This window comes from Syngnathus typhle, linkage group LG6, assembly GCF_033458585.1.
Source record: "Syngnathus typhle isolate RoL2023-S1 ecotype Sweden linkage group LG6, RoL_Styp_1.0, whole genome shotgun sequence".
Lineage (NCBI taxonomy): Eukaryota > Metazoa > Chordata > Actinopteri > Syngnathiformes > Syngnathidae > Syngnathus > Syngnathus typhle.
Window position 1 is genome coordinate 7,929,929 of NC_083743.1, and position 15,263 is coordinate 7,945,191.

At 39.2% G+C, this 15,263-nt stretch overlaps 3 protein-coding genes across 3 annotated transcripts; 2 read left to right on the top strand and 1 right to left on the bottom strand.

Moving 5' to 3' along the window:
- The first annotated feature begins 123 nt into the window (after positions 1 to 123).
- LOC133156012 (T-cell surface glycoprotein CD3 gamma chain-like) lies at positions 124 to 1,909 on the top strand. Its single transcript, XM_061281742.1, has 8 exons — positions 124 to 182; positions 314 to 375; positions 622 to 686; positions 786 to 806; positions 883 to 1,071; positions 1,325 to 1,468; positions 1,568 to 1,635; positions 1,721 to 1,909. Exons 3-8 carry the CDS (start codon positions 635 to 637, stop codon positions 1,772 to 1,774), a joined length of 528 nt encoding a protein of 175 aa, XP_061137726.1. The 5' UTR covers positions 124 to 182; positions 314 to 375; positions 622 to 634; the 3' UTR covers positions 1,775 to 1,909.
- Positions 1,910 to 2,500: 591 nt separating this feature from the next.
- LOC133156013 (T-cell surface glycoprotein CD3 epsilon chain-like) lies at positions 2,501 to 4,664 on the bottom strand. Its single transcript, XM_061281743.1, has 5 exons — positions 4,506 to 4,664; positions 4,084 to 4,281; positions 3,881 to 4,012; positions 3,658 to 3,686; positions 2,501 to 3,353 (listed from the first exon to the last, which is right to left on the bottom strand). Exons 1-5 carry the CDS (start codon positions 4,567 to 4,569, stop codon positions 3,288 to 3,290), a joined length of 489 nt encoding a protein of 162 aa, XP_061137727.1. The 5' UTR covers positions 4,570 to 4,664; the 3' UTR covers positions 2,501 to 3,287.
- A 595-nt stretch (positions 4,665 to 5,259) lies between these two features.
- Positions 5,260 to 13,960, top strand: LOC133155172 (myelin protein zero-like protein 2). Its single transcript, XM_061280264.1, has 5 exons — positions 5,260 to 5,584; positions 10,683 to 10,852; positions 11,031 to 11,241; positions 11,482 to 11,653; positions 12,671 to 13,960. The coding sequence occupies exons 1-5, from the start codon at positions 5,539 to 5,541 to the stop codon at positions 12,825 to 12,827; spliced, it is 756 nt and encodes a 251-aa protein (XP_061136248.1). The 5' UTR covers positions 5,260 to 5,538; the 3' UTR covers positions 12,828 to 13,960.
- The last annotated feature ends 1,303 nt before the right edge of the window (positions 13,961 to 15,263 follow it).

The following is a 15,263-nucleotide window of genomic DNA, read 5'->3' on the forward strand; positions in this document are numbered from 1 at the left end:
ATTTTTTTTCTATAGCATTGACTGAGTTGATCACAATAGCAAGAACAAAAGAAGCGGTTGCACCGTGTGTGTGTGTGTGTGTGTGTGTGTGTGTGTGTGTGTGTGTGTGTTTTTTAAGCTGCTAGTCTCTGGTAAATATTTGGAATACCTGACTGCACAAAGGAGGGAGAGTTACATGATGAGTAAGTATTTTTCAACTAAATTCCTTTTATAGTACAGCACAGTTGCTTTGCAGTATGTTGAGAAGTGTGTGTGTGTGTGTGTGTGTGTGTGCATGTGTGTGCGCACGCATACACTTCCTACTCCAACTCAGAGTTCGAAAGAGATGAGAAAAAATGAGACGGGACCAGAAGCACGACTGATGTAAATATTCTGGTCAGTATTTTCAATATTTATATTTGACTATGTTTAGCAAATAGCTTTCCGCTAAGATTGGCTTTGAAGTACAGTGCATGTTTTAATTCAAACCAAATAATATGACGTTTCATATTTTCTTACTTGCTTATCCACAAATTTATTGCATGTGACGATGGAAAAGTTTTAGTACTGCGTTTTGACACGACACCTGACTGCTGTTTGTGCATACAATGATGACAATATCTCAATCTTCTATCGGCACAGCTCTGATGACAAAATGAAAAGCTACACTGTTGTATCTTCGTTTCTGGTTGTTTGGACACTCACTGGTGAGATTTTCTTATTCTGGTATCATACGTACATGTTTAGAAACATTTCATTGAATTTTAAGGAGGCCCACTGCATATTCTTTCCAAATTCTTCCACAGAGTTTGTCTGGTGTGGTGAAGGTACGTCCAACGGTGGGATTCAGTTCAACTGTCTCTTAATATTTTACGAGTCATTAATGTTTTATGTTCCTCACAGAATCGAACCTGAACGTTGTGAAATCTGGACCAGCGGAAATTACTATTACGTGTGGTAAAAATAAAGTTTTGTCAAAAGGTGGCATGAGCAAGATGACTTTGAAATACGAGGATGAGAACTCTGGAGAATATGTATGTGTGGATCAACGAGATCAATCAATGGGATCAAAGATTTATGTGAAATTCAGAAGTAAGTTCTCCTACGGATTGCTTTGATAAAATATTGATCTATTTTTTAATTGTTTTATAAAGTTTTCAGTTGGCACCAAAGCAAATCCATCCATCCATCCATCCATCCATCCATCCATCCATCCATCCATCCATCCATCCATCCATCCATCCATCCATCCATCCATCCATCCATCCATCCATCCATCCATCCATCCATCCATCCATCCATCCATCATCTCAATGTCAATGCTCTTGTCTTTGTTGGTGTCCAGCTTGTGATAACTGCGTGGAGCTCGACTGGGAGTCCATTTTAGGTCTAGCTGTTGGAGATTTGATGGCTACCATTGTGCTCGGAGTGGGTGTCTATCTTGTTGCGTCACAGTATCATGCCTCTGTTGTCTCCTCACAACACAGAAGTAAATCCATCAACCTCTTCCTGTTTCAAACGCTTATTTTGGACACGATTGATTTTCCTAGATCTTCCTGCTGTGGGTTAAATGTATTTTTCTTTTCAGACTCGGATCGAAAACATCTTATTCCATCTGAGAACCAGATAAGAGTCCCAAATGCTGATTACCAAGAGGTAAACTAAATCTCCAAATATTAAGATGTAACTTTCTTGTTAGAAAATGAATAATAACCAATGTGTACGTTTGTTCTTCCCTCAGCTGAATCACACGGCTGGTCGTAGACAAGTATATGATAGCCTCAACAACAAATGAAAACCATGGCCCACCCTAATAAAATACCAATTCTTGAGCACCGATTTTGGGATAATTTTTATAAAGCATGTATCAAAGACTTTCTGTCTCCATTTCCCATGTAATGACGTTAATAAACAAATTCTTGTTCCGTCATTGTCATCTCACTTTGATTTAGATGGAGAGAAAAAATACACATACCGTAATTTTCGGACTATAAGTCGCGTTTTTTTACATAGTTTGGGTGGGGGGGCAACTTATACTCAGGAGCGACATATACATATATATGTTTTTTTTCACTTTTTTGGGAATTTTATGGCTGGTGCGACTTATACTCCGGTGCGACTGATAGTCCGAAAATTACGGTACATAATCAAGGAGAGACAGACGCTAGCTTGAAAAGAAAGCCAAGCCTTGCCAAGCAATCTCAAATCAAATCTTATGTCACTCCTGTTTATAGGAGTGATTCATTCGTAGGCCTACCAAAGAAACGTGACATTGATGTCATGACGTCACGTTTGAGGTGTTGCTGGGAAAATCCAGCGCAGACAAAATGAGTAGCCAAGCATTTTTACACAGTAATGTAGCAAGCATGTGGCTGCATTTTTTTTTTCCCTCGCTCAAGCAGGTGATGGCACCACGTCTGTGTGCACGTGGGAGCCTAACGGATATGAGCTGTGGCTTCTCCACTCATTTCCGTCTTAGCATCACAATCATATTTCCAACCACAAACATTAAAAGGAAAGCGAAGATTAACTGCATTTATTGAGCTGTCCTTTGCAACAATGGTTTTATACATAATATATCGCACAGCAAGTATACTGTAAAACAAGCATGAATTAATTTTTAATGGAAGTATACATTTAGAACAGTTCAAAATATTCAACATTTTTGTATTGATATCCTTCTTTGTTCAACCCCAAAAAATGCACAATGATTTGACACTAACAATAAAATAGGAATTCATTACTCTGTACATTCATCAAAGTGATTGGTGGGCATTTATTTATTTGTTTTAATATATGGAGGTTAACTTATTTTTCCAGTTGTGTAACAGGTAATGAAGTTAGGTCACCTTCAGCAACCTGCCTGCTTTCTTCTCCACTTCTCTTTAAGCTAGGTAAGTAATGATGTCACTTCTATGATAGTTCAAAATTGAAATTGAAATACTGCATAGTTAAAAGAGTAATGGAAGTATTTCATTGTACATTTTTTTTTACAACTTTAGAACAAATCAGTGGTCATCCAGGCAATTGATTTTTTCCCTTTTTAAGTCCCACTGTGGAGTCTTTGCAACCCCTCAACCATGTTTGTCAGATGTATTGTGTGATGCACCGACGTCATGTGATCGTGAAATATTCCAATATACACATCATAAGGTTGAACTTTTGGTATTTTTCCCAGTTGAGCCGTACTTTGTCGTGTGAGCTTTCTAAATAATGGTTAGGATAAAATGAGTGACATGCTTGTGTAAATATGGAGTTGCCAGAATACTAGCAGTTGTATGTCTCGTAACCAGCCAGCCACAAGTGCTTCATCTTGATCGGCCGCTGTTGATAAAAGAGTATGGATCTTGGGAGCGGTTTTGTGCCTTCAGTTCCTGTCAACAAAACAATAATGACGGTGTTAGAGGCACACAATACAACTGATGGCGGGATATATTACAAGGAGTCACCTGGTCTCTCTCTAGTTTCATTACAGACCTAGAAACTGATTGGTATGATTTCTGATAAGGAGTAATTGAACAAAGCATTTCCTCTTTGATTTGATATTTTCACATTTTTTCTTCCACAATTGGAGGTTAACTGTGCCCCTCAGCAGATTTTATTTGGCCCGAGTGAATGCCAAATTAATTCTTGTCATAACATCATGGAAAATTTGTTGTTACATTATCCTGTACTCACATCATAATCAGGAGAAGGTGTGTCCGGGCCTGCAGGTGCAAAAATATAGAAATACATGATAAATGTGAACTTAATTCAAATGTTTAAAAAAAAAAGTCGAACATTTTCAACCTGTAAAATTCTTATTGCGATAATTTTTTTTATAAAATTTAAAAATGATTGTTCAAGTATCAAAGGTGACTTTTATACTAATTAAAATGGAATATAAAACACAATTTCTCACCTTTCGTACCCAGTAAACTTATCCTCTTGGTGCACTTGTAGATGAGTATCATCAGTATAATTGTTATGCTTACATCGGCAACAATGAATATCCCAAACAGTTTTGCGTCCAGCTCAAAACAATTGGCGCAGACTGAAGGAAGGTGGACAATAAGTGAGATATGCACAATGTCACATGTAAACACATCCATGGTGTCAACTTACCCTTTCCTTCCACATAGAAATAATATTTGATTTCATCGCTGTTTTTGTTATATTTGCAATAGTAAAGGCCTTTGTTGTAGCCTTCAACTGTTAAGGATTTGCTTGTATCGCTTGTAAATTCAGATTCTCCTTTTTTGAACCAAGTCCCAGTTTCTGGACATGTCATTGTGATATCCTCCTTCCAAAATAACACTCCACCTTAGACATAAAATAAATAAATAAGTTGAACTAGAACACATTTTTTTAGTGTTGGTACAATATCGTCATCGCAAAAACATCAAGATTCAAAATTCAGATAAATATGTGGCGACATTTTAAAGGCAGAAAATTCGAGTGCTCTTTTTCCTTTTTTGATGTGGGGTAAATGAGACAAAAAAAAACCTATTTCATTTATACAGCACACCAAAAAAGCAAATATTTACCTGTATTAGCTTCCACAGCACTTAATATTAGGAGGTGACAAAAAAACAACGCAAAGTTGTACATATCTTCTGAAATGTAGATTTCATTTACATTAAGCTTTGGGACCAAGCTGCATTCTGTCTGACTTTCTCAAGCTGACGCTCACATTGGCGCGCACGCACGCGCAAACATGCAAGCGCACGCGCAAACATGCAAGCGCACGCGCAAACATGCAAGCGCACGCGCAAACATGCAAGCGCGCGCACACGGGCAAGCACTGAATTCATTTATTTGGAGTAGTTTCAAATAATAATAAACCAATAAAATTGTATTAATGGAAAATAAATGTAATATTCTTTTAAAACCGTATCTTTTCTGTCAACTCGAAAGGAATACTGTATTGTACTGCACTGACATACATTTTAAGTGCAGTTCTGCCCCCTTACGGCTGAACGGTGCAAATAATCTTATTGGCTCCATCCACCAAACTCTATTAAAATTGAAAACCCACAACAAAAACGGGATAGTTTTATTCGACTAAAATGAATTAAACATTTGGCCTTGTTCAACTTGGATTTAATTAGAAACAATGCAGATTTCCAACTCAATCTTGGTTGAATGAAATTAATTACTATTGTTGTTCATTGTTATTGTTGTGATCTCTTCGTCACGTTTTCTTTCAAATGAAGCGTGTTTGCGTCACGTATTTATGCAACACCCATTGACAAAACAGGTTGGTTCAGCAACCTAACATTTTTTTTGCATTTGGAATTTACGTTTGTGAGGAAAGACGATACAGTGAGGAGAGTTGGAGGCTTGCCACTGAGGTGGGTGGGAGGAAGGTTGGGAGCTAAGTGTTGACTTGAGAAAGACCAGTGGCGAGTCACAACGCGTCCTTGGTGGTTAGATGAGGACGATCGCGTCGAAGACTCCCGGAGTTCATTTTTTCCCCTTAAAAAATAGCGAATTTACCCAACTTTTTTTTGTCTACACGGGGATCGTGGGATTACTAATAAATCTCCCGTCGTTTTGATCACTCCAGGCGGTCTCCTAATGTGCGTAAAAGGGATTTTTTTCCTGTATGGACTCGCAGCCTCAGGTGAGATGAGTTGACGTCAAACTAATGCAAGAAATTCTTATTAAGAATGAATACAAATTGCGCATTGTTTTGAATGATAATCAACACCTGGCTATGCGTTAAACCCGCGTGATTGTTTTGGAGCCTTTAGAATGATACTTCCAAAGACAATGCTGAGACTTGAAAACCCCGGAGGGACTTGAACCTGCGTCTTGGCGAGGTTGTCATGCGTCATAACCTGGCGCAGTGGCGTGGGTTGGTGCCACTAAATAGCCATAAGGGAGGAATCAAGTGTGGAAAGAGAATGCCTTGGCAGTAATTGCCAATCAGCAATTGTCACAGATTTTGTTTTGCTTCACTCATTTCCTGCTTTTTTACTGGAATGTACATTGAATGGTACCGTTTGACGCACACAGTTTCAGGATATCCAGGATATGGCCATTCAAATCACAATTTACACCATGCATGGGCACAATGAAAACAAAATAAAATGTTTCCGCTTGTTAAAATGACTCACGTGTCAGTGCCCAATGCAATGATAATCAATTCATCTGTCAGTATCAAATAAGGAGGTCGGAACACTGGATAAGAATACAAGTACTGACCTAATAAGAGCAGGTAAATCGGAAAATAGGTGTGTTTTAGTTGATTACAACATCGCGGCATTCCGTCACCGCAATCACATCCTTCAGGTTTTTAATCCTGGCAAACACTTGAAGTCATGCTCAAACAAGCAGAGTGGCATTTGTTTTTGTGAAGCGTTGACCTCGGGGCATACAATTGTAACTGTGTACGGAAAACAAGTACCGTAATTTTCGGACTATAAGTCACGTTTGTTTCCATAGTTTGGGTGGGGGGGCGACTTATACTCAGGAGCGACCTATATACATATATCTGGGGTTTTTTTTCCACTTTTTTGGGCATTTTATGGCTGGTGCGACTTTTACTCCGGTGCGACTTATAGTCCGGAAATTACGGTATTTTCTTACAGATGGATCAAATACCAAATTGTTTGGCGGAAAATGTTGATCTGAAAAATGTTGAGTGAACACTCAATAGCTAAACTTTTTTTTTCCCCATTATGAAGCTCTTTTTTTTTTTTTTCAAACCAAAGACATTTTCCCATTAAAAGAAATGAAAACAGAATTAATTTGTTCCACTCCGAGAGCTAAATTGTCTTCGCTACAATCGTGCCACTACATATATTTAATTCAACGGGAGGCTAACTCGCACCAAATCAAATCAAAAGAAAACAGACACCCGCCATTTTTTATGCTACTCATTCTATGAAGCAATAGTTGTCAGAAAATCTTCTTTGGGAACCGATTTGTTCGTGCAGTTGGAAGTTCATGAACTGAGCTTCCACTGTACATAGCAGGAATGTTTTCATGCCAGTAATACCCTTTTTTGGAAACACTTCAGCCCATCATGCCTGCTCTTTTATTGACACTTTTTGGACTTTGTTGATTAACAATCTTGGAAATGCAGGTGGCAGCCATAAAATACCTTCAGTCAGACATTCAAGTTCAAGAAAAGGTCACATGCAGATGGGAAGAATTTTTCAAGTCCTCCCTTCTATGCAGCAGCAATTCAGTGTTCTTTTTGTCTTTAAAAAAAAAAAAACAACTTTTTTTGGAGGGGATATGGGTGGCATTTTAATTTCTTTCACTTTTTTTCACTCATTTTTAAGCCTTCTGTAAAGCCAACAATGTTAACATGTGCCAACCTGTCCTGACTTTCTGGTTTCACACACATATGCATTGGAGAGAGAAGGCGAGAGCGAACAGATGGCTGTTGTTGACTGCAGCATAGCGGCGATTCCATTGGTTGTTTAGGCTTCGACTTCATTCTGTTGACTATGTTGTTTCTACTCTTTGCCTTACTGTGTCTCGAATCTAATGACAACAGTGAACATCACTTTGATTATTGACATTCTGAGCTGTGTTGACCCACTTTGGGAGGATGTCTGACCTTCGAGATTCGACAACTGCTCAAGTGTAAGATCACAGTGAATTAAGGACAGCAGAGAAGACTCAGGAATTTTTGTTTTATCATTTCATCAGCATTGTAACTCCTCCCACTTGATACAAATCAGCCAATTTTTTTTTTTTTATTCAAAGCATCTTTGCAAGTGGAGCTAATGGATGAAGAGACAGCATTGGAGCAGCTTTGTTGTTTTTTCTTCTTGGGGTGAAAAAGGGAGGCAAGGATATCTTAAGGGGTCCGCAAAACATTTTTGTTATCTTTTTACAAACTCCAAAAATTCTTTAGAAAATGCTGATGAAATTTAAATATAATTGATAAATTGATCAATATAAATATAGTTTTAACATAATTCTCTTGAAAAATCAGAAAATACCCAAAAGTCTGGCCTGTCACCTGTCTATTCCGATTGTCTATTCCGCCACTCACCATCACACGGACACCCTAAACTTTTCGGTTTAATTTAGTTTCAAACTTTATATATGGGGAAACTGAAGGTCTTTTGAAGGCTGCATATATCTATCTAGTTGAGACCTGTAGGCTTTGTGGTTGGATCGAAGTGTTTGTAATCCTGACAAGTTGTTGAGTCAGCTACAAGGTGACAACAGAGCAGGTTTGATGGATTAAAACTCTTATCTGCATTCACTCACCACACGCCTCTTATCGATTTTCAGGATTTCTTTTTTCTTCAAGGAAACATGTACTGTATATTTATGTGCCAAAATGTATAGATGCTTTGAATTAGTATTTTCTTTATCAAAATAATTTTTTAAAATGTAATTGCTACTCCCAAACTGTATACCACTCTTTAAAAAAATGCAAAAATGCATCTCTCCCTGCTACAAAACACCTAATTCAAATGTTCGGGATCGTTTCAGGTTTCTCCAGCGCTTACTGATGAGCACATATACAATAGGCATTTCACCACTTTCTGTCTTTTTAGTCTGCACATACGTGGTTACCTGAACCTGTTCTTTCCAGCTTTGATTCCTGACCATGAAAGACTTGCCTTGTTTCCAAAAAGGCAAAAGAAAAAAGCAGAGCGCCTCACAAACGAGAGAAGAGGCTCTTTGTAATTCACTGAGCTATTCATGTTTCTTCTATGTCCTAAGTGTTTCCTCCACAGCTGACGTAACAGATACTCAGGTTTCCTTTGCCTGCTCCCTTTTGTTTCTGAGCCACCATGTAGCGAGGAAAAGGCACAAAACACCCTGGAACAAACCTGTACAATACTTGATGTGTCCAATTGAGACATCGAGTGTACCATAATGTTATTCTTAATTACTTAGCTTTCTTTCCTGCTCTTTCCCACTCGAAGCTGGGTGTGGTTGGCATTAGCTAAGCAGGATGTTCAAATTAAACAAGGGGAAAGATTTAGACCAGACAGAGCGATATGGTAGGGTGGAAGAATGGCTCGACAAAGACCTAAACAAATAACTCCTTCTAACGAGCGCCAGTACATACTCCATCATCCTGTTCACGTTGATCTCTTGATCACACGTTCTCATTTAAACTCCTTCTTCCTGTCTACAATCTTCTCTTTCAGTGGAAAGCTTTGAACTTCTTACCTTCACAGCAATTTACATTCAATAATTAAACATGTGTTTTTAAGTCGAAGAATTTCAAGTAATCGTGGTAATGAGCGCTCTTAATTGAAAAAGACCTCATTAACCTGAATTCTTAATCCATTCGGCTGTACTTGAAAGCGTGAATTAGCGACCCCTGTTTAATTAATTGTTAAATTAAAGTACTGATTGGTTAAATGGGATGTGTTGAACCTTTGAAGATGTGTTAACTCAATTCTAAGAAAAGTATGATGGCGCAATTGAGCTTTGAAATCGTTTGACTGGAGGAGGAATTCCACAATTGCTCATCTCCTTGGTGACTCATTTACTCAATGAGGCAATGATGAAATGATGGCATTTTTATATTTTTTGCACATTGCTTTTTTTTTTTCCCCACATTTGTCTACTCTCACGTTTCTTCAGCTGCATTTAAAAGACAATATACACGGAAATAAGGATGTCGTAATCTGGTGATGACAGAGATGCCTTTTTAATGGTGTACGGGGGCCGCCTGGGTGCCCTGCTCTCTCATCCCGGCCCACAGGAAACATTCTCCAGTCTGATAAGAACGAAAACGCGCTGCTTAAGCTCCCAAGCCGTGCTGACATATTCCCAGCTAACAGCTGCCCCGAAGGAACAATATGACTCACAACGGCTCTTTTACATCATACTTGGTAGCACAAATATGGTTTTCTGCTTTGTATATGATTTTGTGAACGTGTAATTAAGAGGTCGATTAGGTGACTTAAAAACCCACCGAAGGCTCAGGTCCTGAACTCGCTGGTATGTAGACGGACAAGTATTCATACTAAAAGTAAAGAAAGTGAGTCAAGGAAAATCTGTTTAATTATTAACACCAGAGATAGGAATTTCTACAAATCACTGGTGATGAAAACAAATGAAGCACTCTGAGCTTTGGGAAACAGAAAAAAATCCTGAATCTACATTTGTAAAAATGTATGTTATTTCACTGGAATCCTGTTGGTGGAGTTACAAATTTGTATTTTAACTTTTTAAATTTTTACTTCTATAATGTTCCCCTATTTTTTCTCTTTTTGTTAATCTTTCACTTGAATGATTCTGTATTATTTGTAAAATTTGAATTTTCAGAATAAATAAAACAAAAAGACTCTTCTATTTGTATTGATTGTTAGACGTGACCTTTATATTAACTAAAAGTTTAAATATGTCCCTCTTATATAGTAGTTGACAGTCATAAATATGCTTTTCAGTAAAGAAAGCTTACTTGGATCCACTATCCATCTTGATGGTTTCCTCCGTGGACAATGCCATAACACAACCTGAAACAATATTTTTGTGGATATTCTTTTTTTTTTTTTTTTTTTTTTGAGATCCTGCACTCAAACCCGGAAGTTGAACACATAAATCCAAGGACATGAAAACGTTTCCCTTTCCTTTGCACTTCGAAGCAATAATAACAGTTTATGTAGGATTAAAAAGCATTCATCTTCAAAAATTATTTTAATAACATTGCACAGTACATCTGAATTCCTGAAACCAGTCTTCTTTATTGACTTTGATCTATATGCCCCGCATTTCTTCTTCTGTAGCCGTGCTGCAGGTCAGTGGGATCCGTATATATACTCCTGGGGATGTGGAGGCCGTCAACGGGACGGACATTCGTCTCAAGTGCACATTCCAGACTTCCTATAATATCAACCCCGATGCCATCATCATCTCCTGGAGCTTCAGACCCCTTAAACCGGGCCGAGAAGAATCAGTAGGTTTTGCTCAGTGTGATGATGCATGCATCTCCTCGATCAGTTGAGATATGCTCAGTAATCAGACAACCAAGATAGACCCTGTGATAGTGTATATTGTGTGAAAAGAGATTTGCAAAATTATCTAACCCATAATTATACAGTATGAAGTTCAAAAACTCTCGTTTCCCCTTTTAGGTGTTTCACTACCAGCAGAAGGCGTACCCTCCTCAAGAGGGAATTTTTAGGAATCGCATCCGCTGGGCTGGTGATGTCATGGGTCAGGATGCCTCCATCATAATTCGTGAAGTGAAGTTCACTTACAACGGCACTTACACGTGCCAGGTCAAGAATCCGCCGGATGTGCACGGCTCGGTTGGAGAGATTCGACTGCGTGTCGTCACTACAGGTTTGGAGATTTATTTGTGAAGAATTCCTATTGCGTTTTGAATTCCACACTGAGGAGTCAATTACATCATACATTTTGTCGTGGCTTTAATATAATGGAAAAAAAAGTCATACTTGTTAAAAACGTTTCAAACTGACCTGAATCCATTAGTCACACACACACACACATACATACAAAAAAGTAATTTATTAAAAAAAAGTCATTTATCGCAAATGACATCCTTTGTATTTTCCTCTTCAGCGTCTTTCTCAGAGCTTCTGCTGCTGGCGTTGGCCGTCGGGGGAGGAGGGATCGCTGTCGTGGTTCTTCTCCTCATCATCATCGTGTCTTGCAGGAGGTGCAAGAGGAAGAGACTGAGGCGGGACGGGGAAGTGGAAGCTACTCGCCAAGAAAGAAAAGATCCCACCGTATGGTAAGGCCAGGAGCAACGTGGCGGGAAAGGGAGAGGGGTGATAGGGAGAGGAACGGAAGAATCATAGACTTCCTCTCTCGCTCTCCATCTGACTGTGGGCATCGGGCTTCCTGGGGCCTTTGACTCTTTCCCGCTGGACATTAATCTTCTTCCTTCCTCTCCAACCACAATCTTTGGATCCAATTGAGGGGCAGGTTCACTAAGGTGGAGACCATGAGAAAGGGTCCTTATATAAAATTTGCAGACACACAGCATTCGTCACACAAGCTTTTTTTCTCTCTTTTTTTTTTTTTAAATATCACAAAGTGCCTTTCACTTGAGCAATGTTGTTGTTTTTAAATCACTCGGTCTTTTCCTGTTCCTTTAAATGGACTTGAAACACAATTTCCTGTTTAGACTATATGTTTTGATGATGTGGCATTTGAACTACAATGTTTACATGTCGACTAATAGCATTTCAAACTCATCTTGTGCATGAGGAACCGTGAAATAATGCTGTTTCATAAAATGGCTTTTGCAGCAATATTTTTTCATTTGGAGCGCTTGTTAAAAAAAAAAAAAGGCAGACAAGTTGGACTCGGCACTAATCCCTTCTAACATTACCATTTGCTGTTCTAAAAACGTTTGCACCAACTACTCATTTCATGAAGAACATGCCTCCTCTTGCTTGGGTACCACTTTGCACTCTTGGGTTTTCAGATCTCCTTGTGAAATTCATCTCGGTTACGGTGAAGCCATTCTCGCCTCTTGAGAAAAAGTGGCTTTAAACACAGGTGGCGGTTGACATGGTCAGAATCTTATCATCAAGTTTGGACGAGTTCTTGATACCCTGTGTGACTCTAACCCTATGTCCTTGCTGCTGTGTGTTTGATCTGCTTGTCCTCGTCCTTTCCCCTTTGTCTGTGATGTCCTCTGCACATGCATGGACATGAAACATTCATGAACGTGCATGCCTGTATTTGGCTGTGTGTGTGTTGCTCTCGTCTCCCCCACGCCGCACGTCTTCCTATGTCCCAGCCACCCATTGAGGTCCATCCACCTGTACCTATCACAGACATCCATAGAGATTGACAGTTCAGACGGAATGATCTCAGAGGCCAGCACTAAAGATCCCAGCTCCGAATCAGGGGGCTCAGAAGACGATGACGACGACGAAGATGACGATTCTGACTAAAGAGGTGGGAAATAACAAGAGGGATGTCCAATTGCTACCAGGAGAATTATATTGCGTCCCAAGTTGCGAGTAGACGAATGGTGCACTGCTGCTTTTGAAGTCGTGCACGCTGACATGGTGAATTGAAGGAAAAAGCTGACGGATGTCCTGTCTGAACAATTGGGAATAGGCACAAGGAGGTTGAAAGTACTTGAAAGGGAAATTTAAAACGATTTGTTTTTTTGCTTCTTTTAGTACGACCGAACAAAGGCTGAGCTAAATCTGCTGACGCAGCAGGTGACTGTTATTTTCAAAACCCATTTATTATCCCATTGGCTGGGATTATGTAACATCACTGGTGCAGCTAGAGGGGGGGTTGTGGGGGGCCAGTGCCCCCCTGAAATATGCTTGGACGCTCCATGTGCCAGGCTAGATAATTGACTTTGGAGTTGTTGTTTTTTTTTTTACCTCCCTCATGCCTCCCCAAGAAAAAGAAATCCTTGATGTGCCAGTGCATTACATTACTTGAATAAAAAAAACAATTTTGCTAATATATTCCACTTTCAAAAACAAACAGGTTTCTGGTGTTTGAGCCACAGTATACAAACTCCCATTTCAAATATTGCAGTTTTGATCTGAAAAACCTTTGAATGCAAACTGTCTTCTCTCAATGCAACACATCCACTAACACAGTGCTTCTCAATTATTTTCTGTTACGCCCCCCCCTGGCAAGAAGAAAACTATTCGCGCCCCCCCTCCCCACCGTGACTATCCTAACTTGTCTTGTAAGTCGTAAAATGTTGCTTGTTGCAAACGTGACAGAAGTAACAATGAGAGCGCCACTGCCCCCTGCTGTAGTAAACGCGCAATTACACTTTATTCTAGTACTGCCAAAAAAAAAGCCTGTTCCCCAGGGTCACACGCGCCCCCCCAGGAATAGCACCGCGCCCCCCAAGGGGGGCGCGCCCCACTATTTGAGAAGCACTGCACTAACACGACTGTAAAGACATTTTATTTCGTAATTGTAATTTTATACTGATGATGTAACATTGTCTCTAGGTTGTTTTTACTTAATGCCTAAAGTATTTCATTCCTTTTTTATGTATAGAGTTTTTGAAAATGATTTTCTAATAAAAATGCCTTTTAAGTATTTACTCCATTGTGTTGAGTATACTTAAAGCCATATGAATAAATAAATAAATGTGATCATGCCCTAGTTTTGAAATACACTTACATGATTTGACATCCTTTTATCAAATTCATCTATTATGTAAGAGAGTAATCCATTTACCAACATTTATTATGCATCATTATCTTTAATACGATACAACTGATTGTGTGAATATGCTATGCAGAAGCTTTATTTGTTTACCTGAAAGTTTCAGCGTTGTTTAATTCTGTGGTCTGCCACCCTGACTTAAGCAGGATGAGGCTGTTCATAAATCGATAGATTTGTTTGTTTGCGTGTGTGTGTGTGTGTGCATAAGTGTGCTTGTCATCATATTTGTGTGCTCTGATCAAAGTCTATTCCTCTGGGAGCAATTTAAGTTATTCTGTGCCAAGGCTTGACAGTGTGTGGACATGACGGCAGGGTTAACGGGGTTGCCTGAAAGTGTGCATCCATGCAAACAAAATAATTAGATTATCGTATAAAGTATGACAGGGTCTCTAGGTGATGTTCTTTTTTTTTTCTCCCACTGCGTTTTAATTGCTTTTGCAGGGGCTTTGATATATGCCTGCAGATAATCCATTTAGGATTTTCTAGGATGTCGTAACAAATGCAAACCTGTTTTGTATGTGCCTTGTGACAACCGGTCCAGATCGTACCTCAGATGGTATAGCCTCACCCTAATGATGTCATCAACAGGATCTATATTGAACAGCCTTTCCCAGGTCAAATCATCGCAGAGTTCCGCTGAAAAATACATTTTTCCACTCTTACTGACTACTTCAATGTGGTCTGCATTCCACACCTTAGAATGGGTTGTACCTGGCACAGATACGAATAAATTCCATGGCATGCTCACTTGTGTGCGAGTACGGACAAACACGCAAAAGCATGGGCTTGTCATGTCAAACTAAAAGAGAAATCACTTCACATCCACCCAGGAATGACATACAGAAATATACTCTCACATTCACTAAGTCATTTTAATTGATATCTTAACGAAACTTAATTTCCTTTACCCATATTTGGTAGAAGGATTTAATCTGATTGTCGAGTAATGCTGCCATACTTGTTTGTGAGAATCCTTTCAATCTTTTTTCACAGAGTGGAGATCACTCATCAACTACCATTGTCCAAATACTATCAGAGTCCATAGAAACTATTGAAAAGAAGGGTTTTTATTTCAAGGAATATGGTTGCATGTACACGGACAATCTGAACTCCCTTTTTGTGTCGTCTCCATTATTAACAACTGAAGTCTTCTCTCACAGTTTGCAAAACAAAATGCC

Bases quoted from the DNA above. Each gene is read 5' to 3' on its own strand.
- LOC133156013 (XM_061281743.1), bottom strand. From the start codon at position 4,569: ATGTACAACTTTGCGTTGTTTTTTTGTCACCTCCTAATATTAAGTGCT. The intron at 3,687-3,880 runs GTGAGAAATTGT...TTGCACCTGCAG, and splicing joins AAGTTTACTGGGTACGAAAG to GCCCGGACACACCTTCTCCT. The intron at 3,354-3,657 runs GTGAGTACAGGA...TTTTGTTGACAG, and splicing joins CACCTTCTCCTGATTATGAT to GAACTGAAGGCACAAAACCG.
- LOC133155172 (XM_061280264.1), top strand. From the start codon at position 5,539: ATGTGCGTAAAAGGGATTTTTTTCCTGTATGGACTCGCAGCCTCAG. The intron at 11,242-11,481 runs GTTTGGAGATTT...TTTCCTCTTCAG, and splicing joins ACTGCGTGTCGTCACTACAG to CGTCTTTCTCAGAGCTTCTG. The intron at 11,654-12,670 runs GTAAGGCCAGGA...CCTATGTCCCAG, and splicing joins AGAAAAGATCCCACCGTATG to CCACCCATTGAGGTCCATCC.
- LOC133156012 (XM_061281742.1), top strand. From the start codon at position 635: ATGAAAAGCTACACTGTTGTATCTTCGTTTCTGGTTGTTTGGACACTC. The intron at 687-785 runs GTGAGATTTTCT...ATTCTTCCACAG, and splicing joins GGTTGTTTGGACACTCACTG to AGTTTGTCTGGTGTGGTGAA. The intron at 1,469-1,567 runs GTAAATCCATCA...TTTTCTTTTCAG, and splicing joins TGTCTCCTCACAACACAGAA to ACTCGGATCGAAAACATCTT.